A 25400-nucleotide genomic window follows, 5' to 3' on the forward strand; every position below is an offset into this window, starting at 1 on the left:
TTCTTGGCTCCTTTAGTTCCTACTTTGGGTGGCATGTTACTGGTTTGATAATCAAATAAGTAATGGTGAAAAATTATTTCAATTTGTTTATATACTGGCAAACGGATTGAAAGATTTTATTAAACGCGAACCTCGGAGAGAGCACCCATAACATGTTGAATGTTCGGTAGCCTAACTGCTCGCAGAGAGCTTCGTTCTGATTGGTGTATAATAAAAACATCGTTCAATCCGTTTAGTGGGTATATAAGCTAAATTTTGAAGAAAAATTGTATCACTTTACTCAGTGTCGATCAACCAAATAGTATCAAAATGTCAGGGACGAGAAAAGGAGGAAAAGCAAAAGCAAAGGCAAAGTCTAGGTCATCCCGTGCCGGGACTTCAGTTCCCAGTCGGGTCGTATCCACAGACTTTGAGGAAAGGAAACTATGCCGAGAGAGTTGGTGCCGGTGCACCAGTGTACCTCGCAGCTGTCTTAGAATACTTAGCAGCTGAAGTATTGGAGTTGGCAGGAAACGCCGCTCGTGACAACAAGAAGAGCAGAATCATTCCCCGTCATCTCCAGTTGGCCATCAGAAACGACGAAGAGTTGAACAAACTCTTGTCTGGTGTCACCATTGCCCAGGGAGGTGTTTTACCAAACATCCAGGCTGTACTTCTGCCAAAGAAGACCCAGAAAGCTGCCAAGTAAAAAGTGGATATATCGGATTACTCACTTAACAACGGCCCTTTTCAGGGCCACCAATATTTTTCAAAAGAGTCTAAAATTGTTGTACATCTTAGTAATACTTTATTCCCCATACATAATTGAAAAAAATATATTCTACTACATAAACAAATAAAAAATGTCTAAAATATAAATGTCCCTTCTTCGTGATTCTTCTTTTCTTCTCTCTCTAACGCATCCCATTTAAGTACAGTTCTTATAGCATAACACTAAGTCTAGTAACTTTTTCAGTCTTCTTCATCAGAACATTTATGTGTCGTACTTTCTGACTCTTTGAACCCACAAGTAGCTCAGTTAAATCATATAATGTTTGTCGGGGGGAAAAAAAACCACTGATAGTATTTATATTTAATACTAGTCTGCTCTCTTCTTTCTCTCTCTTGGTTATTGATGCGAGCATGCTTAGATTCATCTGAGAAGGTGTGTGGTTTTTTTTTATTATTATAATTATTTATAGTTTTTGTTAACATTATCTCTTTCGTCAACACTTTTATATATGATATGTACTTTCCATTCTTTTCCTTTTTCCATTTTTTTCAGCATCTCTCTCTCTGTCTTTCTGTCTTTATTTAGTTATTGTTTGTGTATTAAAGATGTGGAATTGATGTAAGCACACCGACAATCAGACAATGTGACAAATGTGCCCAGCCCAAATGAAAATCATACCACATCTTCTTTTTTTATATTAAATATACATAAATATGACATAATACAACAATAAAGAAACTCAGCCGATCCGCACAATGTCATGTCGGGAATGTGTAATTCCATTTGTTTCTGTTTTTTTATTTTTTATTTCGCTTTGTTTGTGTTATAACTGCATTTATTTTTATTTTTTCCTGTTTTATTTTTCGTTCCTTTCCTTAATGTTTCTGCATGTATTTTGACCTTTTTTCATTATTATTATTTTTCTTCTTCAGATTTATCATATTGAAACCGTGACACTAATTTACTATTGTTGAGCTATGAGGGATGATCAGAAACTGTAATTATGAATGAAAAAAGGGGGGCATTTTTACTGTCAGCTTGGGTTGAGCAGTTTTTTCAGTAAAAAATGGATTGAAAACTGTCAAAGTCCCTTACAAATCAGTCCAATCAGATTTAAGATATGCGGACCAATCAACGCCAGCTTTATGTAAGTGGTGATCCAATCGTCACCGTGATTTCAATCCTCCCGGCAAGCACAAAAACACATTCACCGAAATTTTCAAGTATTCTTTCTGTAGCAAATCGTCCACAGAGCTAATAATCATGGCACGAACAAAGCAAACTGCACGTAAATCCACCGGAGGTAAAGCTCCAAGAAAACAACTTGCCACCAAGGCCGCCCGTAAGAGCGCACCTGCAACCGGTGGAGTCAAGAAACCACATAGATACAGGCCAGGAACAGTCGCTCTCCGAGAAATCAGGAGATACCAGAAGAGCACAGAGCTCCTCATCAGGAAACTCCCCTTCCAGAGATTAGTCCGTGAAATCGCCCAGGACTTCAAAACTGATCTCCGATTCCAGAGTTCAGCCGTCATGGCCCTACAGGAAGCCAGCGAAGCCTACTTGGTCGGTCTCTTCGAGGATACCAACTTGTGCGCAATCCACGCCAAGAGAGTAACCATCATGCCAAAGGATATCCAATTGGCCCGAAGAATCCGTGGAGAACGTGCTTAAGAAGTGTGATTTTTTCACCAAAACATAACGGCCCTTTTCAGGGCCACCAATATTTTTCAAAAAGAATCTATAAATTGTTGTACATGAAAATTAGAAACATAGCCGAACCCCTCTTTTCCCCATCTCTCTCTCTCTCTTTTATTTCTTCTTGTTGAATCCATCTATATGCAAAGCAATACATAGACAAAAAATAAATTTTATGATATATATATACACACAAGTCTCATCACAAAAAAAAGGGGGGTGTTTGTTTATCATGGTACATGTATGTCCTTGTGTGTAGAATATTAAATAGTACATTATATAAAAAAAGATCAACATATAAATGTTTCTATCTGTACTTCTGTTCTTTTCTTTTCTTCGCTTGTTTTGTCTTGTCTTCTTTTGATGTATTATTTACACCAGTAGTCTAGACCAAAGAAAGAGAACCACCAACTGGCCAAAATATAACCTTTTTTTTTAAGTTAGAGTTTAAATATCTTGTATAATTCATTAATTTGAATATTTCTTTTAGAAAAGCTGATATTACAGGGTACTTTTATCAAAAATTTAGAGCTCTTTTTCAGTCAGAATTGTAAAGAATTTTTTTATCATGTATGTAGTAATATATTTTGTCCACTTTAGAGTCTTGTCTTGCTGCTAGTTAACAAAATCATGAAATTTCTATTTAAATTAATATAATTTCGGTACGGGTCCAAGTAGTCCCCACAAAATTTCAATGTAGGAAGTCCATGTAAGCATATATCTTGCACTTATAAGCTTTTTTATATGATAAAAAGTGGTTTTCAGACTTATTATAAACTTTTCTGGCTAAAAGAAGTCTTCAGAATAGTAAGTACATGTGTGCGCATTAACATTTTTATTGGATTGGCTGATGAAATTGTCATCGTCATACTGTGGATAAATATAGAATGGCGTTTAAAAATAAAATTGAAAGGAAGATGCACACATAAGAAGTTTTACCCGCAGTCAGGGGCATCTCTTTTCTTCACTGTAATACCTAGAAAAAAAAATCTTTAATAGTAATAACAGTAACAGTTTTATTCATACATTCTCCCATTTATGATCTGAAGTACCTGCAGCAGATCGTTGATGGATGGCAAGCACAGCTTTGACAGATGATGTTGAGTTATGAAAGACAGGTAGAAAACTGCAAGCATGTAAAATCCTGTGATGTATCCAATTTCTGGATACATCAAATAGACAAATAGATAACCAGTATTCCTAGATATGTCTGTGAGGTTTATTTTTTCCCCAACTAAATTCCATTCCATTAAGTTGAAATGTGTATTGTCATTGAATGAAAATGTCTGTTCAGAGAAAGCAAATAATTATCTTTATAATTTTGACTGTCTAAAGTGATTTTCATTTATCATTTATTTATCATACTATTCTATCTTAAAATGAAAACTTTTCAACATTTTGGAACTTTTTTTGTCTCCTTCAGTCATTTTTATTCCGATTGAAATAATAGTTTTTTCTTAAAAATTTACTGTCTGATATGAATTATTATATTTTTCAGACCTAGAATGAAAAAGTGGATTGAAAGTGTACACAGTTTAAGGCAGTACAGAGTTACCTCCCGGAATAAAACAACGTAAGCCAATCAGACAACAGTTAACTGAAAATGTGTGATACTTCTTTTACGGCCGCGTTGGTGATATATAAAGAGTCGCTGTTAGACGGAAAGTATTATTTAACTAATCACCACAAATAGTTAAACATGTCAGGTAGAGGAAAAGGAGGTAAAGGTCTAGGAAAAGGAGGCGCCAAGCGTCACAGGAAGGTGTTGCGTGATAACATCCAAGGTATCACCAAGCCAGCCATCCGTCGTTTAGCAAGAAGAGGTGGAGTAAAACGTATATCTGGACTCATCTATGAGGAAACCCGTGGTGTCCTTAAAGTTTTCTTGGAAAATGTCATCCGTGATGCTGTCACATACACAGAGCACGCCAAGAGGAAGACTGTCACTGCCATGGATGTTGTCTACGCTTTGAAACGTCAAGGACGTACCTTGTACGGATTCGGAGGTTAAACAGCCACCCAGCTAATATCAACAACGGCCCTTTTCAGGGCCACCAACATTTTTCAAAAAGAATCTTAGATTTGTTGTACATCGTTTTAAACAAAATCTTGAAATCAAAGCTTGCTCCCACTTCTATTCTTTTCTCTAATGTTCATGAATTTTTCAACCGTTTTTCTTGTTTTCCCTGATCCTGATCCGCAACTATTTTCTCTCTCTCGTTATACCCCCCCCCCCCCCCCTTTTTTTTTTTAAATATCTGGCTTTCTTTTTAATTAACTTCCTTACTCTTACTCTTGTATTTATTTGAGAATTTATATTTCTGAAGGTTTATGAATACGTTCAAAGATCAAGTCCGTGCATTTGCCTACATGAAGAGAGAAAATTTCAAAACAAAATGCACGGACTTTTACACACAAAATCTGTAGATTCTGTTATATTCAATTATAGAGGTTTTTTTTGCGTGGTTTAAGATTAGGTAATGTTCTTGTTTCCGTGTAAAATAATTCTCGCAATATTTTTTTTCTCTCGAAAAGCAAAAGAAATCGTAAATTTATCAACTCTATTAATTGGAATGAAAGCACTGTTTTGTTCTTCATGATTTATGTATTTACGCTTTGTAGTTTTGACAGACAAATTAAATGCTACAGAATGAGTGAAATACACGTATATTTGTTATACAGATAGAAAGAAGAGAAAAGTAACCATATACTATTGAAATAGTTTGAAAGTGGTTATAGCTGGGGTTGGGATTTATAGCTTTGTTTAGAAGTTTGACATTGATGTACAACAAATGTAAATTCTTTTTGAAAAATGTTGGTGGCCCTGAAAAGGGCCGTTTGTGAAGTTATAAACTTCAGACTGTTTACTTGCTGCTGGTGTATTTAGTGACGGCTTTGGTACCTTCACTGACAGCGTGCTTGGCCAATTCTCCGGGTAAGAGAAGACGGACAGCGGTCTGGATCTCCCGGGATGTGATGGTAGATCTTTTGTTGTAGTGTGCCAATCGGGAAGCCTCTGCTGCGATTCTCTCGAAGATATCGTTGACGAAGCTGTTCATGATGGACATTGCCTTTGAGGACACTCCGGTGTCGGGGTGAACTTGTCTCAAGACTTTGTAGATGTAGATAGCATAGGATTCACGTCTCTTCCTCCTCCTTTTCTTATCACCGCCGGGTCTGGCAGTCTTTGCCTTGGTGACGGCCTTCTTGGCTCCTTTAGTTCCTACTTTGGGTGGCATGTTACTGGTTTGATAATCAAATAAGTAATGGTGAAAAATTATTTTCAATTTGTTTATATACTGGGCAAAACGGATTGAAAGATTTTATTAAACGCGAACCTCGGAGAGAGCACCCATAACATGTTGAATGTTCGGTAGCCTAACTGCTCGCAGAGAGCTTCGTTCTGATTGGTGTATAATAAAAACATCGTTCAATCCGTTTAGTGGGTATATAAGCTAAATTTTGAAGAAAAATTGTATCACTTTACTCAGTGTCGATCAACCAAATAGTACAAAATGTCAGGACGAGGAAAAGGAGGAAAAGCAAAAGCAAAGGCAAAGTCTAGGTCATCCCGTGCCGGACTTCAGTTCCCAGTCGGTCGTATCCACAGACTTTTGAGGAAAGGAAACTATGCCGAGAGAGTTGGTGCCGGTGCACCAGTGTACCTCGCAGCTGTCTTAGAATACTTAGCAGCTGAAGTATTGGAGTTGGCAGGAAACGCCGCTCGTGACAACAAGAAGAGCAGAATCATTCCCCGTCATCTCCAGTTGGCCATCAGAAACGACGAAGAGTTGAACAAACTCTTGTCTGGTGTCACCATTGCCCAGGGAGGTGTTTTACCAAACATCCAGGCTGTACTTCTGCCAAAGAAGACCCAGAAAGCTGCCAAGTAAAAAGTGGATATATCGGATTACTCACTTAACAACGGCCCTTTTCAGGGCCACCAATATTTTTCAAAAAGAGTCTAAAATTGTTGTACATCTTAGTAATACTTTATTCCCCATACATAATTGAAAAAAATATATTCTACTACATAACAAATAAAAAATGTCTAAAATATAAATGTCCCTTCTTCCGTGATTCTTCTTTTCTTCTCTCTCTAACGCATCCCATTTAAGTACAGTTCTTATAGCATAACACTAAGTCTAGTAACTTTTTCAGTCTTCTTCATCAGAACATTTATTGTCGTACTTTCTGACTCTTTGAACCCACAAGTAGCTCAGTTAAATCATATAATGTTTGTCGGGGGGAAAAAAAACCACTGATAGTATTTATATTTAATACTAGTCTGCTCTCTTCTTTCTCTCTCTTGGTTATTGATGCGAGCATGCTTAGATTCATCTGAGAAGGTGTGTGGTTTTTTTTTATTATTATAATTATTTATAGTTTTTGTTAACATTATCTCTTTCGTCAACACTTTTATATATGATATGTACTTTCCATTCTTTTCCTTTTTCCATTTTTTTCAGCATCTCTCTCTCTGTCTTTCTGTCTTTATTTAGTTATTGTTTGTGTATTAAAGATGTGGAATTGATGTAAGCACACCGACAATCAGACAATGTGACAAATGTGCCCAGCCCAAATGAAAATCATACCACATCTTCTTTTTTTATATTAAATATACATAAATATGACATAATACAACAATAAAGAAACTCAGCCGATCCGCACAATGTCATGTCGGGAATGTGTAATTCCATTTGTTTCTGTTTTTTTATTTTTATTTCGCTTTGTTTGTGTTATAACTGCATTTTATTTTTATTTTTTCCTGTTTTTATTTTTCGTTCCTTTCCTTAATGTTTCTGCATGTATTTTGACCTTTTTTCATTATTATTATTTTTCTTCTTCAGATTTATCATATTGAAACCGTGACACTAATTTACTATTGTTGAGCTATGAGGGATGATCAGAAACTGTAATTATGAATGAAAAAAGGGGGCATTTTTACTGTCAGCTTGGGTTGAGCAGTTTTTCAGTAAAAAATGGATTGAAAACTGTCAAAGTCCCTTACAAATCAGTCCAATCAGATTTAAGATATGCGGACCAATCAACGCCAGCTTTATGTAAGTGGTGATCCAATCGTCACCGTGATTTCAATCCTCCCGGCAAGCACAAAAACACATTCACCGAAATTTTCAAGTATTCTTTCTGTAGCAAATCGTCCACAGAGCTAATAATCATGGCACGAACAAAGCAAACTGCACGTAAATCCACCGGAGGTAAAGCTCCAAGAAAACAACTTGCCACCAAGGCCGCCCGTAAGAGCGCACCTGCAACCGGTGGAGTCAAGAAACCACATAGATACAGGCCAGGAACAGTCGCTCTCCGAGAAATCAGGAGATACCAGAAGAGCACAGAGCTCCTCATCAGGAAACTCCCCTTCCAGAGATTAGTCCGTGAAATCGCCCAGGACTTCAAAACTGATCTCCGATTCCAGAGTTCAGCCGTCATGGCCCTACAGGAAGCCAGCGAAGCCTACTTGGTCGGTCTCTTCGAGGATACCAACTTGTGCGCAATCCACGCCAAGAGAGTAACCATCATGCCAAAGGATATCCAATTGGCCCGAAGAATCCGTGGAGAACGTGCTTAAGAAGTGTGATTTTTTCACCAAAACATAACGGCCCTTTTCAGGGCCACCAATATTTTTCAAAAAGAATCTATAAATTGTTGTACATGAAAATTAGAAACATAGCCGAACCCCTCTTTTCCCCATCTCTCTCTCTCTCTTTTATTTCTTCTTGTTGAATCCATCTATATGCAAAGCAATACATAGACAAAAAATAAATTTTATGATATATATATACACACAAGTCTCATCACAAAAAAAAGGGGGGTGTTTGTTTATCATGGTACATGTATGTCCTTGTGTGTAGAATATTAAATAGTACATTATATAAAAAAAGATCAACATATAAATGTTTCTATCTGTACTTCTGTTCTTTTCTTTTCTTCGCTTGTTTTGTCTTGTCTTCTTTTGATGTATTATTTACACCAGTAGTCTAGACCAAAGAAAGAGAACCACCAACTGGCCAAAATATAACCTTTTTTTTTAAGTTAGAGTTTAAATATCTTGTATAATTCATTAATTTGAATATTTCTTTTAGAAAAGCTGATATTACAGGGTACTTTTATCAAAAATTTAGAGCTCTTTTTCAGTCAGAATTGTAAAGAATTTTTTTATCATGTATGTAGTAATATATTTTGTCCACTTTAGAGTCTTGTCTTGCTGCTAGTTAACAAAATCATGAAATTTCTATTTAAATTAATATAATTTCGGTACGGGTCCAAGTAGTCCCCACAAAATTTCAATGTAGGAAGTCCATGTAAGCATATATCTTGCACTTATAAGCTTTTTTATATGATAAAAAGTGGTTTTCAGACTTATTATAAACTTTTCTGGCTAAAAGAAGTCTTCAGAATAGTAAGTACATGTGTGCGCATTAACATTTTTATTGGATTGGCTGATGAAATTGTCATCGTCATACTGTGGATAAATATAGAATGGCGTTTAAAAATAAAATTGAAAGGAAGATGCACACATAAGAAGTTTTACCCGCAGTCAGGGGCATCTCTTTTCTTCACTGTAATACCTAGAAAAAAAAATCTTTAATAGTAATAACAGTAACAGTTTTATTCATACATTCTCCCATTTATGATCTGAAGTACCTGCAGCAGATCGTTGATGGATGGCAAGCACAGCTTTGACAGATGATGTTGAGTTATGAAAGACAGGTAGAAAACTGCAAGCATGTAAAATCCTGTGATGTATCCAATTTCTGGATACATCAAATAGACAAATAGATAACCAGTATTCCTAGATATGTCTGTGAGGTTTATTTTTTCCCCAACTAAATTCCATTCCATTAAGTTGAAATGTGTATTGTCATTGAATGAAAATGTCTGTTCAGAGAAAGCAAATAATTATCTTTATAATTTTGACTGTCTAAAGTGATTTTCATTTATCATTTATTTATCATACTATTCTATCTTAAAATGAAAACTTTTCAACATTTTGGAACTTTTTTTGTCTCCTTCAGTCATTTTTATTCCGATTGAAATAATAGTTTTTTCTTAAAAATTTACTGTCTGATATGAATTATTATATTTTTCAGACCTAGAATGAAAAAGTGGATTGAAAGTGTACACAGTTTAAGGCAGTACAGAGTTACCTCCCGGAATAAAACAACGTAAGCCAATCAGACAACAGTTAACTGAAAATGTGTGATACTTCTTTTACGGCCGCGTTGGTGATATATAAAGAGTCGCTGTTAGACGGAAAGTATTATTTAACTAATCACCACAAATAGTTAAACATGTCAGGTAGAGGAAAAGGAGGTAAAGGTCTAGGAAAAGGAGGCGCCAAGCGTCACAGGAAGGTGTTGCGTGATAACATCCAAGGTATCACCAAGCCAGCCATCCGTCGTTTAGCAAGAAGAGGTGGAGTAAAACGTATATCTGGACTCATCTATGAGGAAACCCGTGGTGTCCTTAAAGTTTTCTTGGAAAATGTCATCCGTGATGCTGTCACATACACAGAGCACGCCAAGAGGAAGACTGTCACTGCCATGGATGTTGTCTACGCTTTGAAACGTCAAGGACGTACCTTGTACGGATTCGGAGGTTAAACAGCCACCCAGCTAATATCAACAACGGCCCTTTTCAGGGCCACCAACATTTTTCAAAAAGAATCTTAGATTTGTTGTACATCGTTTTAAACAAAATCTTGAAATCAAAGCTTGCTCCCACTTCTATTCTTTTCTCTAATGTTCATGAATTTTTCAACCGTTTTTCTTGTTTTCCCTGATCCTGATCCGCAACTATTTTCTCTCTCTCGTTATACCCCCCCCCCCCCCCCTTTTTTTTTTTAAATATCTGGCTTTCTTTTTAATTAACTTCCTTACTCTTACTCTTGTATTTATTTGAGAATTTATATTTCTGAAGGTTTATGAATACGTTCAAAGATCAAGTCCGTGCATTTGCCTACATGAAGAGAGAAAATTTCAAAACAAAATGCACGGACTTTTACACACAAAATCTGTAGATTCTGTTATATTCAATTATAGAGGTTTTTTTTGCGTGGTTTAAGATTAGGTAATGTTCTTGTTTCCGTGTAAAATAATTCTCGCAATATTTTTTTTCTCTCGAAAAGCAAAAGAAATCGTAAATTTATCAACTCTATTAATTGGAATGAAAGCACTGTTTTGTTCTTCATGATTTATGTATTTACGCTTTGTAGTTTTGACAGACAAATTAAATGCTACAGAATGAGTGAAATACACGTATATTTGTTATACAGATAGAAAGAAGAGAAAAGTAACCATATACTATTGAAATAGTTTGAAAGTGGTTATAGCTGGGGTTGGGATTTATAGCTTTGTTTAGAAGTTTGACATTGATGTACAACAAATGTAAATTCTTTTTGAAAAATGTTGGTGGCCCTGAAAAGGGCCGTTTGTGAAGTTATAAACTTCAGACTGTTTACTTGCTGCTGGTGTATTTAGTGACGGCTTTGGTACCTTCACTGACAGCGTGCTTGGCCAATTCTCCGGGTAAGAGAAGACGGACAGCGGTCTGGATCTCCCGGGATGTGATGGTAGATCTTTTGTTGTAGTGTGCCAATCGGGAAGCCTCTGCTGCGATTCTCTCGAAGATATCGTTGACGAAGCTGTTCATGATGGACATTGCCTTTGAGGACACTCCGGTGTCGGGGTGAACTTGTCTCAAGACTTTGTAGATGTAGATAGCATAGGATTCACGTCTCTTCCTCCTCCTTTTCTTATCACCGCCGGGTCTGGCAGTCTTTGCCTTGGTGACGGCCTTCTTGGCTCCTTTAGTTCCTACTTTGGGTGGCATGTTACTGGTTTGATAATCAAATAAGTAATGGTGAAAAATTATTTTCAATTTGTTTATATACTGGGCAAAACGGATTGAAAGATTTTATTAAACGCGAACCTCGGAGAGAGCACCCATAACATGTTGAATGTTCGGTAGCCTAACTGCTCGCAGAGAGCTTCGTTCTGATTGGTGTATAATAAAAACATCGTTCAATCCGTTTAGTGGGTATATAAGCTAAATTTTGAAGAAAAATTGTATCACTTTACTCAGTGTCGATCAACCAAATAGTACAAAATGTCAGGACGAGGAAAAGGAGGAAAAGCAAAAGCAAAGGCAAAGTCTAGGTCATCCCGTGCCGGACTTCAGTTCCCAGTCGGTCGTATCCACAGACTTTTGAGGAAAGGAAACTATGCCGAGAGAGTTGGTGCCGGTGCACCAGTGTACCTCGCAGCTGTCTTAGAATACTTAGCAGCTGAAGTATTGGAGTTGGCAGGAAACGCCGCTCGTGACAACAAGAAGAGCAGAATCATTCCCCGTCATCTCCAGTTGGCCATCAGAAACGACGAAGAGTTGAACAAACTCTTGTCTGGTGTCACCATTGCCCAGGGAGGTGTTTTACCAAACATCCAGGCTGTACTTCTGCCAAAGAAGACCCAGAAAGCTGCCAAGTAAAAAGTGGATATATCGGATTACTCACTTAACAACGGCCCTTTTCAGGGCCACCAATATTTTTCAAAAAGAGTCTAAAATTGTTGTACATCTTAGTAATACTTTATTCCCCATACATAATTGAAAAAAATATATTCTACTACATAACAAATAAAAAATGTCTAAAATATAAATGTCCCTTCTTCCGTGATTCTTCTTTTCTTCTCTCTCTAACGCATCCCATTTAAGTACAGTTCTTATAGCATAACACTAAGTCTAGTAACTTTTTCAGTCTTCTTCATCAGAACATTTATTGTCGTACTTTCTGACTCTTTGAACCCACAAGTAGCTCAGTTAAATCATATAATGTTTGTCGGGGGGAAAAAAAACCACTGATAGTATTTATATTTAATACTAGTCTGCTCTCTTCTTTCTCTCTCTTGGTTATTGATGCGAGCATGCTTAGATTCATCTGAGAAGGTGTGTGGTTTTTTTTTATTATTATAATTATTTATAGTTTTTGTTAACATTATCTCTTTCGTCAACACTTTTATATATGATATGTACTTTCCATTCTTTTCCTTTTTCCATTTTTTTCAGCATCTCTCTCTCTGTCTTTCTGTCTTTATTTAGTTATTGTTTGTGTATTAAAGATGTGGAATTGATGTAAGCACACCGACAATCAGACAATGTGACAAATGTGCCCAGCCCAAATGAAAATCATACCACATCTTCTTTTTTTATATTAAATATACATAAATATGACATAATACAACAATAAAGAAACTCAGCCGATCCGCACAATGTCATGTCGGGAATGTGTAATTCCATTTGTTTCTGTTTTTTTATTTTTATTTCGCTTTGTTTGTGTTATAACTGCATTTTATTTTTATTTTTTCCTGTTTTTATTTTTCGTTCCTTTCCTTAATGTTTCTGCATGTATTTTGACCTTTTTTCATTATTATTATTTTTCTTCTTCAGATTTATCATATTGAAACCGTGACACTAATTTACTATTGTTGAGCTATGAGGGATGATCAGAAACTGTAATTATGAATGAAAAAAGGGGGCATTTTTACTGTCAGCTTGGGTTGAGCAGTTTTTCAGTAAAAAATGGATTGAAAACTGTCAAAGTCCCTTACAAATCAGTCCAATCAGATTTAAGATATGCGGACCAATCAACGCCAGCTTTATGTAAGTGGTGATCCAATCGTCACCGTGATTTCAATCCTCCCGGCAAGCACAAAAACACATTCACCGAAATTTTCAAGTATTCTTTCTGTAGCAAATCGTCCACAGAGCTAATAATCATGGCACGAACAAAGCAAACTGCACGTAAATCCACCGGAGGTAAAGCTCCAAGAAAACAACTTGCCACCAAGGCCGCCCGTAAGAGCGCACCTGCAACCGGTGGAGTCAAGAAACCACATAGATACAGGCCAGGAACAGTCGCTCTCCGAGAAATCAGGAGATACCAGAAGAGCACAGAGCTCCTCATCAGGAAACTCCCCTTCCAGAGATTAGTCCGTGAAATCGCCCAGGACTTCAAAACTGATCTCCGATTCCAGAGTTCAGCCGTCATGGCCCTACAGGAAGCCAGCGAAGCCTACTTGGTCGGTCTCTTCGAGGATACCAACTTGTGCGCAATCCACGCCAAGAGAGTAACCATCATGCCAAAGGATATCCAATTGGCCCGAAGAATCCGTGGAGAACGTGCTTAAGAAGTGTGATTTTTTCACCAAAACATAACGGCCCTTTTCAGGGCCACCAATATTTTTCAAAAAGAATCTATAAATTGTTGTACATGAAAATTAGAAACATAGCCGAACCCCTCTTTTCCCCATCTCTCTCTCTCTCTCTTTTATTTCTTCTTGTTGAATCCATCTATATGCAAAGCAATACATAGACAAAAAATAAATTTTATGATATATATATACACACAAGTCTCATCACAAAAAAAAGGGGGGTGTTTGTTTATCATGGTACATGTATGTCCTTGTGTGTAGAATATTAAATAGTACATTATATAAAAAAAGATCAACATATAAATGTTTCTATCTGTACTTCTGTTCTTTTCTTTTCTTCGCTTGTTTTGTCTTGTCTTCTTTTGATGTATTATTTACACCAGTAGTCTAGACCAAAGAAAGAGAACCACCAACTGGCCAAAATATAACCTTTTTTTTTAAGTTAGAGTTTAAATATCTTGTATAATTCATTAATTTGAATATTTCTTTTAGAAAAGCTGATATTACAGGGTACTTTTATCAAAAATTTAGAGCTCTTTTTCAGTCAGAATTGTAAAGAATTTTTTTATCATGTATGTAGTAATATATTTTGTCCACTTTAGAGTCTTGTCTTGCTGCTAGTTAACAAAATCATGAAATTTCTATTTAAATTAATATAATTTCGGTACGGGTCCAAGTAGTCCCCACAAAATTTCAATGTAGGAAGTCCATGTAAGCATATATCTTGCACTTATAAGCTTTTTTATATGATAAAAAGTGGTTTTCAGACTTATTATAAACTTTTCTGGCTAAAAGAAGTCTTCAGAATAGTAAGTACATGTGTGCGCATTAACATTTTTATTGGATTGGCTGATGAAATTGTCATCGTCATACTGTGGATAAATATAGAATGGCGTTTAAAAATAAAATTGAAAGGAAGATGCACACATAAGAAGTTTTACCCGCAGTCAGGGGCATCTCTTTTCTTCACTGTAATACCTAGAAAAAAAAATCTTTAATAGTAATAACAGTAACAGTTTTATTCATACATTCTCCCATTTATGATCTGAAGTACCTGCAGCAGATCGTTGATGGATGGCAAGCACAGCTTTGACAGATGATGTTGAGTTATGAAAGACAGGTAGAAAACTGCAAGCATGTAAAATCCTGTGATGTATCCAATTTCTGGATACATCAAATAGACAAATAGATAACCAGTATTCCTAGATATGTCTGTGAGGTTTATTTTTTCCCCAACTAAATTCCATTCCATTAAGTTGAAATGTGTATTGTCATTGAATGAAAATGTCTGTTCAGAGAAAGCAAATAATTATCTTTATAATTTTGACTGTCTAAAGTGATTTTCATTTATCATTTATTTATCATACTATTCTATCTTAAAATGAAAACTTTTCAACATTTTGGAACTTTTTTTGTCTCCTTCAGTCATTTTTATTCCGATTGAAATAATAGTTTTTTCTTAAAAATTTACTGTCTGATATGAATTATTATATTTTTCAGACCTAGAATGAAAAAGTGGATTGAAAGTGTACACAGTTTAAGGCAGTACAGAGTTACCTCCCGGAATAAAACAACGTAAGCCAATCAGACAACAGTTAACTGAAAATGTGTGATACTTCTTTTACGGCCGCGTTGGTGATATATAAAGAGTCGCTGTTAGACGGAAAGTATTATTTAACTAATCACCACAAATAGTTAAACATGTCAGGTAGAGGAAAAGGAGGTAAAGGTCTAGGAAAAGGAGGCGCCAAGCGTCACAGGAAGGTGTTGCGTGATAACATCCAAGGTATCACCAAGCCAGCCATCCGTCGTTTAGCAAGAAGAGGTGGAGTAAAACGTATATCTGGACTCATCTATGAGGAAACCCGTGGTGTCCTTAAAGTTTTCTTGGAAAATGTCATCCGTGATGCTGTCACATACACAGAGCACGCCAAGAGGAAGACTGTCACTGCCATGGATGTTGTCTACGCTTTGAAACGTCAAGGACGTACCTTGTACGGATTCGGAGGTTAAACAGCCACCCAGCTAATATCAACAACGGCCCTTTTCAGGGCCACCAACATTTTTCAAAAAGAATCTTAGATTTGTTGTACATCGTTTTAAACAAAATCTTGAAATCAAAGCTTGCTCCCACTTCTATTCTTTTCTCTAATGTTCATGAATTTTTCAACCGTTTTTCTTGTTTTCCCTGATCCTGATCCGCAACTATTTTCTCTCTCTCGTTATACCCCCCCCCCCCCCCCTTTTTTTTTTTAAATATCTGGCTTTCTTTTTAATTAACTTCCTTACTCTTACTCTTGTATTTATTTGAGAATTTATATTTCTGAAGGTTTATGAATACGTTCAAAGATCAAGTCCGTGCATTTGCCTACATGAAGAGAGAAAATTTCAAAACAAAATGCACGGACTTTTACACACAAAATCTGTAGATTCTGTTATATTCAATTATAGAGGTTTTTTTTGCGTGGTTTAAGATTAGGTAATGTTCTTGTTTCCGTGTAAAATAATTCTCGCAATATTTTTTTTCTCTCGAAAAGCAAAAGAAATCGTAAATTTATCAACTCTATTAATTGGAATGAAAGCACTGTTTTGTTCTTCATGATTTATGTATTTACGCTTTGTAGTTTTGACAGACAAATTAAATGCTACAGAATGAGTGAAATACACGTATATTTGTTATACAGATAGAAAGAAGAGAAAAGTAACCATATACTATTGAAATAGTTTGAAAGTGGTTATAGCTGGGGTTGGGATTTATAGCTTTGTTTAGAAGTTTGACATTGATGTACAACAAATGTAAATTCTTTTTGAAAAATGTTGGTGGCCCTGAAAAGGGCCGTTTGTGAAGTTATAAACTTCAGACTGTTTACTTGCTGCTGGTGTATTTAGTGACGGCTTTGGTACCTTCACTGACAGCGTGCTTGGCCAATTCTCCGGGTAAGAGAAGACGGACAGCGGTCTGGATCTCCCGGGATGTGATGGTAGATCTTTTGTTGTAGTGTGCCAATCGGGAAGCCTCTGCTGCGATTCTCTCGAAGATATCGTTGACGAAGCTGTTCATGATGGACATTGCCTTTGAGGACACTCCGGTGTCGGGGTGAACTTGTCTCAAGACTTTGTAGATGTAGATAGCATAGGATTCACGTCTCTTCCTCCTCCTTTTCTTATCACCGCCGGGTCTGGCAGTCTTTGCCTTGGTGACGGCCTTCTTGGCTCCTTTAGTTCCTACTTTGGGTGGCATGTTACTGGTTTGATAATCAAATAAGTAATGGTGAAAAATTATTTTCAATTTGTTTATATACTGGGCAAAACGGATTGAAAGATTTTATTAAACGCGAACCTCGGAGAGAGCACCCATAACATGTTGAATGTTCGGTAGCCTAACTGCTCGCAGAGAGCTTCGTTCTGATTGGTGTATAATAAAAACATCGTTCAATCCGTTTAGTGGGTATATAAGCTAAATTTTGAAGAAAAATTGTATCACTTTACTCAGTGTCGATCAACCAAATAGTACAAAATGTCAGGACGAGGAAAAGGAGGAAAAGCAAAAGCAAAGGCAAAGTCTAGGTCATCCCGTGCCGGACTTCAGTTCCCAGTCGGTCGTATCCACAGACTTTTGAGGAAAGGAAACTATGCCGAGAGAGTTGGTGCCGGTGCACCAGTGTACCTCGCAGCTGTCTTAGAATACTTAGCAGCTGAAGTATTGGAGTTGGCAGGAAACGCCGCTCGTGACAACAAGAAGAGCAGAATCATTCCCCGTCATCTCCAGTTGGCCATCAGAAACGACGAAGAGTTGAACAAACTCTTGTCTGGTGTCACCATTGCCCAGGGAGGTGTTTTACCAAACATCCAGGCTGTACTTCTGCCAAAGAAGACCCAGAAAGCTGCCAAGTAAAAAGTGGATATATCGGATTACTCACTTAACAACGGCCCTTTTCAGGGCCACCAATATTTTTCAAAAAGAGTCTAAAATTGTTGTACATCTTAGTAATACTTTATTCCCCATACATAATTGAAAAAAATATATTCTACTACATAACAAATAAAAAATGTCTAAAATATAAATGTCCCTTCTTCCGTGATTCTTCTTTTCTTCTCTCTCTAACGCATCCCATTTAAGTACAGTTCTTATAGCATAACACTAAGTCTAGTAACTTTTTCAGTCTTCTTCATCAGAACATTTATTGTCGTACTTTCTGACTCTTTGAACCCACAAGTAGCTCAGTTAAATCATATAATGTTTGTCGGGGGGAAAAAAAACCACTGATAGTATTTATATTTAATACTAGTCTGCTCTCTTCTTTCTCTCTCTTGGTTATTGATGCGAGCATGCTTAGATTCATCTGAGAAGGTGTGTGGTTTTTTTTTATTATTATAATTATTTATAGTTTTTGTTAACATTATCTCTTTCGTCAACACTTTTATATATGATATGTACTTTCCATTCTTTTCCTTTTTCCATTTTTTTCAGCATCTCTCTCTCTGTCTTTCTGTCTTTATTTAGTTATTGTTTGTGTATTAAAGATGTGGAATTGATGTAAGCACACCGACAATCAGACAATGTGACAAATGTGCCCAGCCCAAATGAAAATCATACCACATCTTCTTTTTTTATATTAAATATACATAAATATGACATAATACAACAATAAAGAAACTCAGCCGATCCGCACAATGTCATGTCGGGAATGTGTAATTCCATTTGTTTCTGTTTTTTTATTTTTATTTCGCTTTGTTTGTGTTATAACTGCATTTTATTTTTATTTTTTCCTGTTTTTATTTTTCGTTCCTTTCCTTAATGTTTCTGCATGTATTTTGACCTTTTTTCATTATTATTATTTTTCTTCTTCAGATTTATCATATTGAAACCGTGACACTAATTTACTATTGTTGAGCTATGAGGGATGATCAGAAACTGTAATTATGAATGAAAAAAGGGGGCATTTTTACTGTCAGCTTGGGTTGAGCAGTTTTTCAGTAAAAAATGGATTGAAAACTGTCAAAGTCCCTTACAAATCAGTCCAATCAGATTTAAGATATGCGGACCAATCAACGCCAGCTTTATGTAAGTGGTGATCCAATCGTCACCGTGATTTCAATCCTCCCGGCAAGCACAAAAACACATTCACCGAAATTTTCAAGTATTCTTTCTGTAGCAAATCGTCCACAGAGCTAATAATCATGGCACGAACAAAGCAAACTGCACGTAAATCCACCGGAGGTAAAGCTCCAAGAAAACAACTTGCCACCAAGGCCGCCCGTAAGAGCGCACCTGCAACCGGTGGAGTCAAGAAACCACATAGATACAGGCCAGGAACAGTCGCTCTCCGAGAAATCAGGAGATACCAGAAGAGCACAGAGCTCCTCATCAGGAAACTCCCCTTCCAGAGATTAGTCCGTGAAATCGCCCAGGACTTCAAAACTGATCTCCGATTCCAGAGTTCAGCCGTCATGGCCCTACAGGAAGCCAGCGAAGCCTACTTGGTCGGTCTCTTCGAGGATACCAACTTGTGCGCAATCCACGCCAAGAGAGTAACCATCATGCCAAAGGATATCCAATTGGCCCGAAGAATCCGTGGAGAACGTGCTTAAGAAGTGTGATTTTTTCACCAAAACATAACGGCCCTTTTCAGGGCCACCAATATTTTTCAAAAAGAATCTATAAATTGTTGTACATGAAAATTAGAAACATAGCCGAACCCCTCTTTTCCCCATCTCTCTCTCTCTCTTTTATTTCTTCTTGTTGAATCCATCTATATGCAAAGCAATACATAGACAAAAAATAAATTTTATGATATATATATACACACAAGTCTCATCACAAAAAAAAGGGGGGTGTTTGTTTATCATGGTACATGTATGTCCTTGTGTGTAGAATATTAAATAGTACATTATATAAAAAAAGATCAACATATAAATGTTTCTATCTGTACTTCTGTTCTTTTCTTTTCTTCGCTTGTTTTGTCTTGTCTTCTTTTGATGTATTATTTACACCAGTAGTCTAGACCAAAGAAAGAGAACCACCAACTGGCCAAAATATAACCTTTTTTTTTAAGTTAGAGTTTAAATATCTTGTATAATTCATTAATTTGAATATTTCTTTTAGAAAAGCTGATATTACAGGGTACTTTTATCAAAAATTTAGAGCTCTTTTTCAGTCAGAATTGTAAAGAATTTTTTTATCATGTATGTAGTAATATATTTTGTCCACTTTAGAGTCTTGTCTTGCTGCTAGTTAACAAAATCATGAAATTTCTATTTAAATTAATATAATTTCGGTACGGGTCCAAGTAGTCCCCACAAAATTTCAATGTAGGAAGTCCATGTAAGCATATATCTTGCACTTATAAGCTTTTTTATATGATAAAAAGTGGTTTTCAGACTTATTATAAACTTTTCTGGCTAAAAGAAGTCTTCAGAATAGTAAGTACATGTGTGCGCATTAACATTTTTATTGGATTGGCTGATGAAATTGTCATCGTCATACTGTGGATAAATATAGAATGGCGTTTAAAAATAAAATTGAAAGGAAGATGCACACATAAGAAGTTTTACCCGCAGTCAGGGGCATCTCTTTTCTTCACTGTAATACCTAGAAAAAAAAATCTTTAATAGTAATAACAGTAACAGTTTTATTCATACATTCTCCCATTTATGATCTGAAGTACCTGCAGCAGATCGTTGATGGATGGCAAGCACAGCTTTGACAGATGATGTTGAGTTATGAAAGACAGGTAGAAAACTGCAAGCATGTAAAATCCTGTGATGTATCCAATTTCTGGATACATCAAATAGACAAATAGATAACCAGTATTCCTAGATATGTCTGTGAGGTTTATTTTTTCCCCAACTAAATTCCATTCCATTAAGTTGAAATGTGTATTGTCATTGAATGAAAATGTCTGTTCAGAGAAAGCAAATAATTATCTTTATAATTTTGACTGTCTAAAGTGATTTTCATTTATCATTTATTTATCATACTATTCTATCTTAAAATGAAAACTTTTCAACATTTTGGAACTTTTTTTGTCTCCTTCAGTCATTTTTATTCCGATTGAAATAATAGTTTTTTCTTAAAAATTTACTGTCTGATATGAATTATTATATTTTTCAGACCTAGAATGAAAAAGTGGATTGAAAGTGTACACAGTTTAAGGCAGTACAGAGTTACCTCCCGGAATAAAACAACGTAAGCCAATCAGACAACAGTTAACTGAAAATGTGTGATACTTCTTTTACGGCCGCGTTGGTGATATATAAAGAGTCGCTGTTAGACGGAAAGTATTATTTAACTAATCACCACAAATAGTTAAACATGTCAGGTAGAGGAAAAGGAGGTAAAGGTCTAGGAAAAGGAGGCGCCAAGCGTCACAGGAAGGTGTTGCGTGATAACATCCAAGGTATCACCAAGCCAGCCATCCGTCGTTTAGCAAGAAGAGGTGGAGTAAAACGTATATCTGGACTCATCTATGAGGAAACCCGTGGTGTCCTTAAAGTTTTCTTGGAAAATGTCATCCGTGATGCTGTCACATACACAGAGCACGCCAAGAGGAAGACTGTCACTGCCATGGATGTTGTCTACGCTTTGAAACGTCAAGGACGTACCTTGTACGGATTCGGAGGTTAAACAGCCACCCAGCTAATATCAACAACGGCCCTTTTCAGGGCCACCAACATTTTTCAAAAAGAATCTTAGATTTGTTGTACATCGTTTTAAACAAAATCTTGAAATCAAAGCTTGCTCCCACTTCTATTCTTTTCTCTAATGTTCATGAATTTTTCAACCGTTTTTCTTGTTTTCCCTGATCCTGATCCGCAACTATTTTCTCTCTCTCGTTATACCCCCCCCCCCCCCCTTTTTTTTTTTAAATATCTGGCTTTCTTTTTAATTAACTTCCTTACTCTTACTCTTGTATTTATTTGAGAATTTATATTTCTGAAGGTTTATGAATACGTTCAAAGATCAAGTCCGTGCATTTGCCTACATGAAGAGAGAAAATTTCAAAACAAAATGCACGGACTTTTACACACAAAATCTGTAGATTCTGTTATATTCAATTATAGAGGTTTTTTTTGCGTGGTTTAAGATTAGGTAATGTTCTTGTTTCCGTGTAAAATAATTCTCGCAATATTTTTTTTCTCTCGAAAAGCAAAAGAAATCGTAAATTTATCAACTCTATTAATTGGAATGAAAGCACTGTTTTGTTCTTCATGATTTATGTATTTACGCTTTGTAGTTTTGACAGACAAATTAAATGCTACAGAATGAGTGAAATACACGTATATTTGTTATACAGATAGAAAGAAGAGAAAAGTAACCATATACTATTGAAATAGTTTGAAAGTGGTTATAGCTGGGGTTGGGATTTATAGCTTTGTTTAGAAGTTTGACATTGATGTACAACAAATGTAAATTCTTTTTGAAAAATGTTGGTGGCCCTGAAAAGGGCCGTTTGTGAAGTTATAAACTTCAGACTGTTTACTTGCTGCTGGTGTATTTAGTGACGGCTTTGGTACCTTCACTGACAGCGTGCTTGGCCAATTCTCCGGGTAAGAGAAGACGGACAGCGGTCTGGATCTCCCGGGATGTGATGGTAGATCTTTTGTTGTAGTGTGCCAATCGGGAAGCCTCTGCTGCGATTCTCTCGAAGATATCGTTGACGAAGCTGTTCATGATGGACATTGCCTTTGAGGACACTCCGGTGTCGGGGTGAACTTGTCTCAAGACTTTGTAGATGTAGATAGCATAGGATTCACGTCTCTTCCTCCTCCTTTTCTTATCACCGCCGGGTCTGGCAGTCTTTGCCTTGGTGACGGCCTTCTTGGCTCCTTTAGTTCCTACTTTGGGTGGCATGTTACTGGTTTGATAATCAAATAAGTAATGGTGAAAAATTATTTTCAATTTGTTTATATACTGGGCAAAACGGATTGAAAGATTTTATTAAACGCGAACCTCGGAGAGAGCACCCATAACATGTTGAATGTTCGGTAGCCTAACTGCTCGCAGAGAGCTTCGTTCTGATTGGTGTATAATAAAAACATCGTTCAATCCGTTTAGTGGGTATATAAGCTAAATTTTGAAGAAAAATTGTATCACTTTACTCAGTGTCGATCAACCAAATAGTACAAAATGTCAGGACGAGGAAAAGGAGGAAAAGCAAAAGCAAAGGCAAAGTCTAGGTCATCCCGTGCCGGACTTCAGTTCCCAGTCGGTCGTATCCACAGACTTTTGAGGAAAGGAAACTATGCCGAGAGAGTTGGTGCCGGTGCACCAGTGTACCTCGCAGCTGTCTTAGAATACTTAGCAGCTGAAGTATTGGAGTTGGCAGGAAACGCCGCTCGTGACAACAAGAAGAGCAGAATCATTCCCCGTCATCTCCAGTTGGCCATCAGAAACGACGAAGAGTTGAACAAACTCTTGTCTGGTGTCACCATTGCCCAGGGAGGTGTTTTACCAAACATCCAGGCTGTACTTCTGCCAAAGAAGACCCAGAAAGCTGCCAAGTAAAAAGTGGATATATCGGATTACTCACTTAACAACGGCCCTTTTCAGGGCCACCAATATTTTTCAAAAAGAGTCTAAAATTGTTGTACATCTTAGTAATACTTTATTCCCCATACATAATTGAAAAAAATATATTCTACTACATAACAAATAAAAAATGTCTAAAATATAAATGTCCCTTCTTCCGTGATTCTTCTTTTCTTCTCTCTCTAACGCATCCCATTTAAGTACAGTTCTTATAGCATAACACTAAGTCTAGTAACTTTTTCAGTCTTCTTCATCAGAACATTTATTGTCGTACTTTCTGACTCTTTGAACCCACAAGTAGCTCAGTTAAATCATATAATGTTTGTCGGGGGGAAAAAAAACCACTGATAGTATTTATATTTAATACTAGTCTGCTCTCTTCTTTCTCTCTCTTGGTTATTGATGCGAGCATGCTTAGATTCATCTGAGAAGGTGTGTGGTTTTTTTTTATTATTATAATTATTTATAGTTTTTGTTAACATTATCTCTTTCGTCAACACTTTTATATATGATATGTACTTTCCATTCTTTTCCTTTTTCCATTTTTTTCAGCATCTCTCTCTCTGTCTTTCTGTCTTTATTTAGTTATTGTTTGTGTATTAAAGATGTGGAATTGATGTAAGCACACCGACAATCAGACAATGTGACAAATGTGCCCAGCCCAAATGAAAATCATACCACATCTTCTTTTTTTATATTAAATATACATAAATATGACATAATACAACAATAAAGAAACTCAGCCGATCCGCACAATGTCATGTCGGGAATGTGTAATTCCATTTGTTTCTGTTTTTTTATTTTTATTTCGCTTTGTTTGTGTTATAACTGCATTTTATTTTTATTTTTTCCTGTTTTTATTTTTCGTTCCTTTCCTTAATGTTTCTGCATGTATTTTGACCTTTTTTCATTATTATTATTTTTCTTCTTCAGATTTATCATATTGAAACCGTGACACTAATTTACTATTGTTGAGCTATGAGGGATGATCAGAAACTGTAATTATGAATGAAAAAAGGGGGCATTTTTACTGTCAGCTTGGGTTGAGCAGTTTTTCAGTAAAAAATGGATTGAAAACTGTCAAAGTCCCTTACAAATCAGTCCAATCAGATTTAAGATATGCGGACCAATCAACGCCAGCTTTATGTAAGTGGTGATCCAATCGTCACCGTGATTTCAATCCTCCCGGCAAGCACAAAAACACATTCACCGAAATTTTCAAGTATTCTTTCTGTAGCAAATCGTCCACAGAGCTAATAATCATGGCACGAACAAAGCAAACTGCACGTAAATCCACCGGAGGTAAAGCTCCAAGAAAACAACTTGCCACCAAGGCCGCCCGTAAGAGCGCACCTGCAACCGGTGGAGTCAAGAAACCACATAGATACAGGCCAGGAACAGTCGCTCTCCGAGAAATCAGGAGATACCAGAAGAGCACAGAGCTCCTCATCAGGAAACTCCCCTTCCAGAGATTAGTCCGTGAAATCGCCCAGGACTTCAAAACTGATCTCCGATTCCAGAGTTCAGCCGTCATGGCCCTACAGGAAGCCAGCGAAGCCTACTTGGTCGGTCTCTTCGAGGATACCAACTTGTGCGCAATCCACGCCAAGAGAGTAACCATCATGCCAAAGGATATCCAATTGGCCCGAAGAATCCGTGGAGAACGTGCTTAAGAAGTGTGATTTTTTCACCAAAACATAACGGCCCTTTTCAGGGCCACCAATATTTTTCAAAAAGAATCTATAAATTGTTGTACATGAAAATTAGAAACATAGCCGAACCCCTCTTTTCCCCATCTCTCTCTCTCTCTTTTATTTCTTCTTGTTGAATCCATCTATATGCAAAGCAATACATAGACAAAAAATAAATTTTATGATATATATATACACACAAGTCTCATCACAAAAAAAAGGGGGGTGTTTGTTTATCATGGTACATGTATGTCCTTGTGTGTAGAATATTAAATAGTACATTATATAAAAAAAGATCAACATATAAATGTTTCTATCTGTACTTCTGTTCTTTTCTTTTCTTCGCTTGTTTTGTCTTGTCTTCTTTTGATGTATTATTTACACCAGTAGTCTAGACCAAAGAAAGAGAACCACCAACTGGCCAAAATATAACCTTTTTTTTTAAGTTAGAGTTTAAATATCTTGTATAATTCATTAATTTGAATATTTCTTTTAGAAAAGCTGATATTACAGGGTACTTTTATCAAAAATTTAGAGCT

General features: G+C 36.5%; 12 protein-coding genes across 12 annotated transcripts in view; 10 read left to right on the forward strand and 2 right to left on the reverse strand.

Annotated features, from left to right (window-relative positions):
- Positions 1-688, forward strand: part of LOC134722542 (histone H2A, sperm-like) — an 851-nt gene extending 163 nt beyond the window's left edge. The window contains exon 2 of the mRNA XM_063586162.1: positions 285-688. Coding sequence (XP_063442232.1) covers positions 285-688 — 404 coding nt within the window. The remainder of the gene's footprint in view (positions 1-284) is intronic.
- Positions 689-1959: 1271 nt separating this feature from the next.
- Positions 1960-8000, forward strand: LOC134722543 (uncharacterized). The gene is made up of 4 exons (XM_063586163.1): positions 1960-2378; positions 4117-4416; positions 5933-6299; positions 7565-8000. The coding sequence occupies exons 1-4, from the start codon at positions 1976-1978 to the stop codon at positions 7998-8000; spliced, it is 1506 nt and encodes a 501-aa protein (XP_063442233.1). The 5' UTR covers positions 1960-1975.
- LOC134721166 (histone H2A) lies at positions 5926-6448 on the forward strand. Its single transcript, XM_063583969.1, has one exon. It carries the CDS (start codon positions 5926-5928, stop codon positions 6301-6303), a length of 378 nt encoding a protein of 125 aa, XP_063440039.1. The 3' UTR covers positions 6304-6448.
- Positions 8001-9723: 1723 nt separating the features above from the next.
- Positions 9724-10035, forward strand: LOC134722544 (histone H4). Its single transcript, XM_063586165.1, has one exon. The coding sequence runs from the start codon at positions 9724-9726 to the stop codon at positions 10033-10035; it is 312 nt and encodes a 103-aa protein (XP_063442235.1).
- An 853-nt stretch (positions 10036-10888) lies between these two features.
- On the reverse strand, positions 10889-11263 carry LOC134722545 (histone H2B-like). The gene has a single exon (XM_063586166.1). It carries the CDS (start codon positions 11261-11263, stop codon positions 10889-10891), a length of 375 nt encoding a protein of 124 aa, XP_063442236.1.
- A 276-nt stretch (positions 11264-11539) lies between these two features.
- Positions 11540-12062, forward strand: LOC134721167 (histone H2A). Its single transcript, XM_063583970.1, has one exon. The coding sequence runs from the start codon at positions 11540-11542 to the stop codon at positions 11915-11917; it is 378 nt and encodes a 125-aa protein (XP_063440040.1). The 3' UTR covers positions 11918-12062.
- Positions 12063-13187: 1125 nt separating this feature from the next.
- Positions 13188-19230, forward strand: LOC134722546 (uncharacterized). Its single transcript, XM_063586167.1, has 4 exons — positions 13188-13606; positions 15347-15646; positions 17163-17529; positions 18795-19230. Exons 1-4 carry the CDS (start codon positions 13204-13206, stop codon positions 19228-19230), a joined length of 1506 nt encoding a protein of 501 aa, XP_063442237.1. The 5' UTR covers positions 13188-13203.
- Positions 17156-17678, forward strand: LOC134721170 (histone H2A). The gene has a single exon (XM_063583973.1). The coding sequence runs from the start codon at positions 17156-17158 to the stop codon at positions 17531-17533; it is 378 nt and encodes a 125-aa protein (XP_063440043.1). The 3' UTR covers positions 17534-17678.
- Positions 19231-20953: 1723 nt separating the features above from the next.
- LOC134722547 (histone H4) lies at positions 20954-21265 on the forward strand. The gene has a single exon (XM_063586168.1). It carries the CDS (start codon positions 20954-20956, stop codon positions 21263-21265), a length of 312 nt encoding a protein of 103 aa, XP_063442238.1.
- An 852-nt stretch (positions 21266-22117) lies between these two features.
- LOC134722548 (histone H2B-like) lies at positions 22118-22492 on the reverse strand. The gene has a single exon (XM_063586169.1). The coding sequence runs from the start codon at positions 22490-22492 to the stop codon at positions 22118-22120; it is 375 nt and encodes a 124-aa protein (XP_063442239.1).
- A 276-nt stretch (positions 22493-22768) lies between these two features.
- LOC134721171 (histone H2A) lies at positions 22769-23291 on the forward strand. The gene has a single exon (XM_063583974.1). It carries the CDS (start codon positions 22769-22771, stop codon positions 23144-23146), a length of 378 nt encoding a protein of 125 aa, XP_063440044.1. The 3' UTR covers positions 23147-23291.
- Positions 23292-24416: 1125 nt separating this feature from the next.
- The window catches only part of LOC134722549 (uncharacterized), a 3786-nt gene continuing 2802 nt past the window's right edge, over positions 24417-25400 (forward strand). Inside the window, exon 1 of the mRNA XM_063586170.1 lies at positions 24417-24835. Coding sequence (XP_063442240.1) covers positions 24433-24835 — 403 coding nt within the window. The 5' untranslated portion in view covers positions 24417-24432. The remainder of the gene's footprint in view (positions 24836-25400) is intronic.

The sequence above is a fragment of the Mytilus trossulus genome, chromosome 6 (assembly GCF_036588685.1).
Source record: "Mytilus trossulus isolate FHL-02 chromosome 6, PNRI_Mtr1.1.1.hap1, whole genome shotgun sequence".
NCBI lineage: Eukaryota > Metazoa > Mollusca > Bivalvia > Mytilida > Mytilidae > Mytilus > Mytilus trossulus.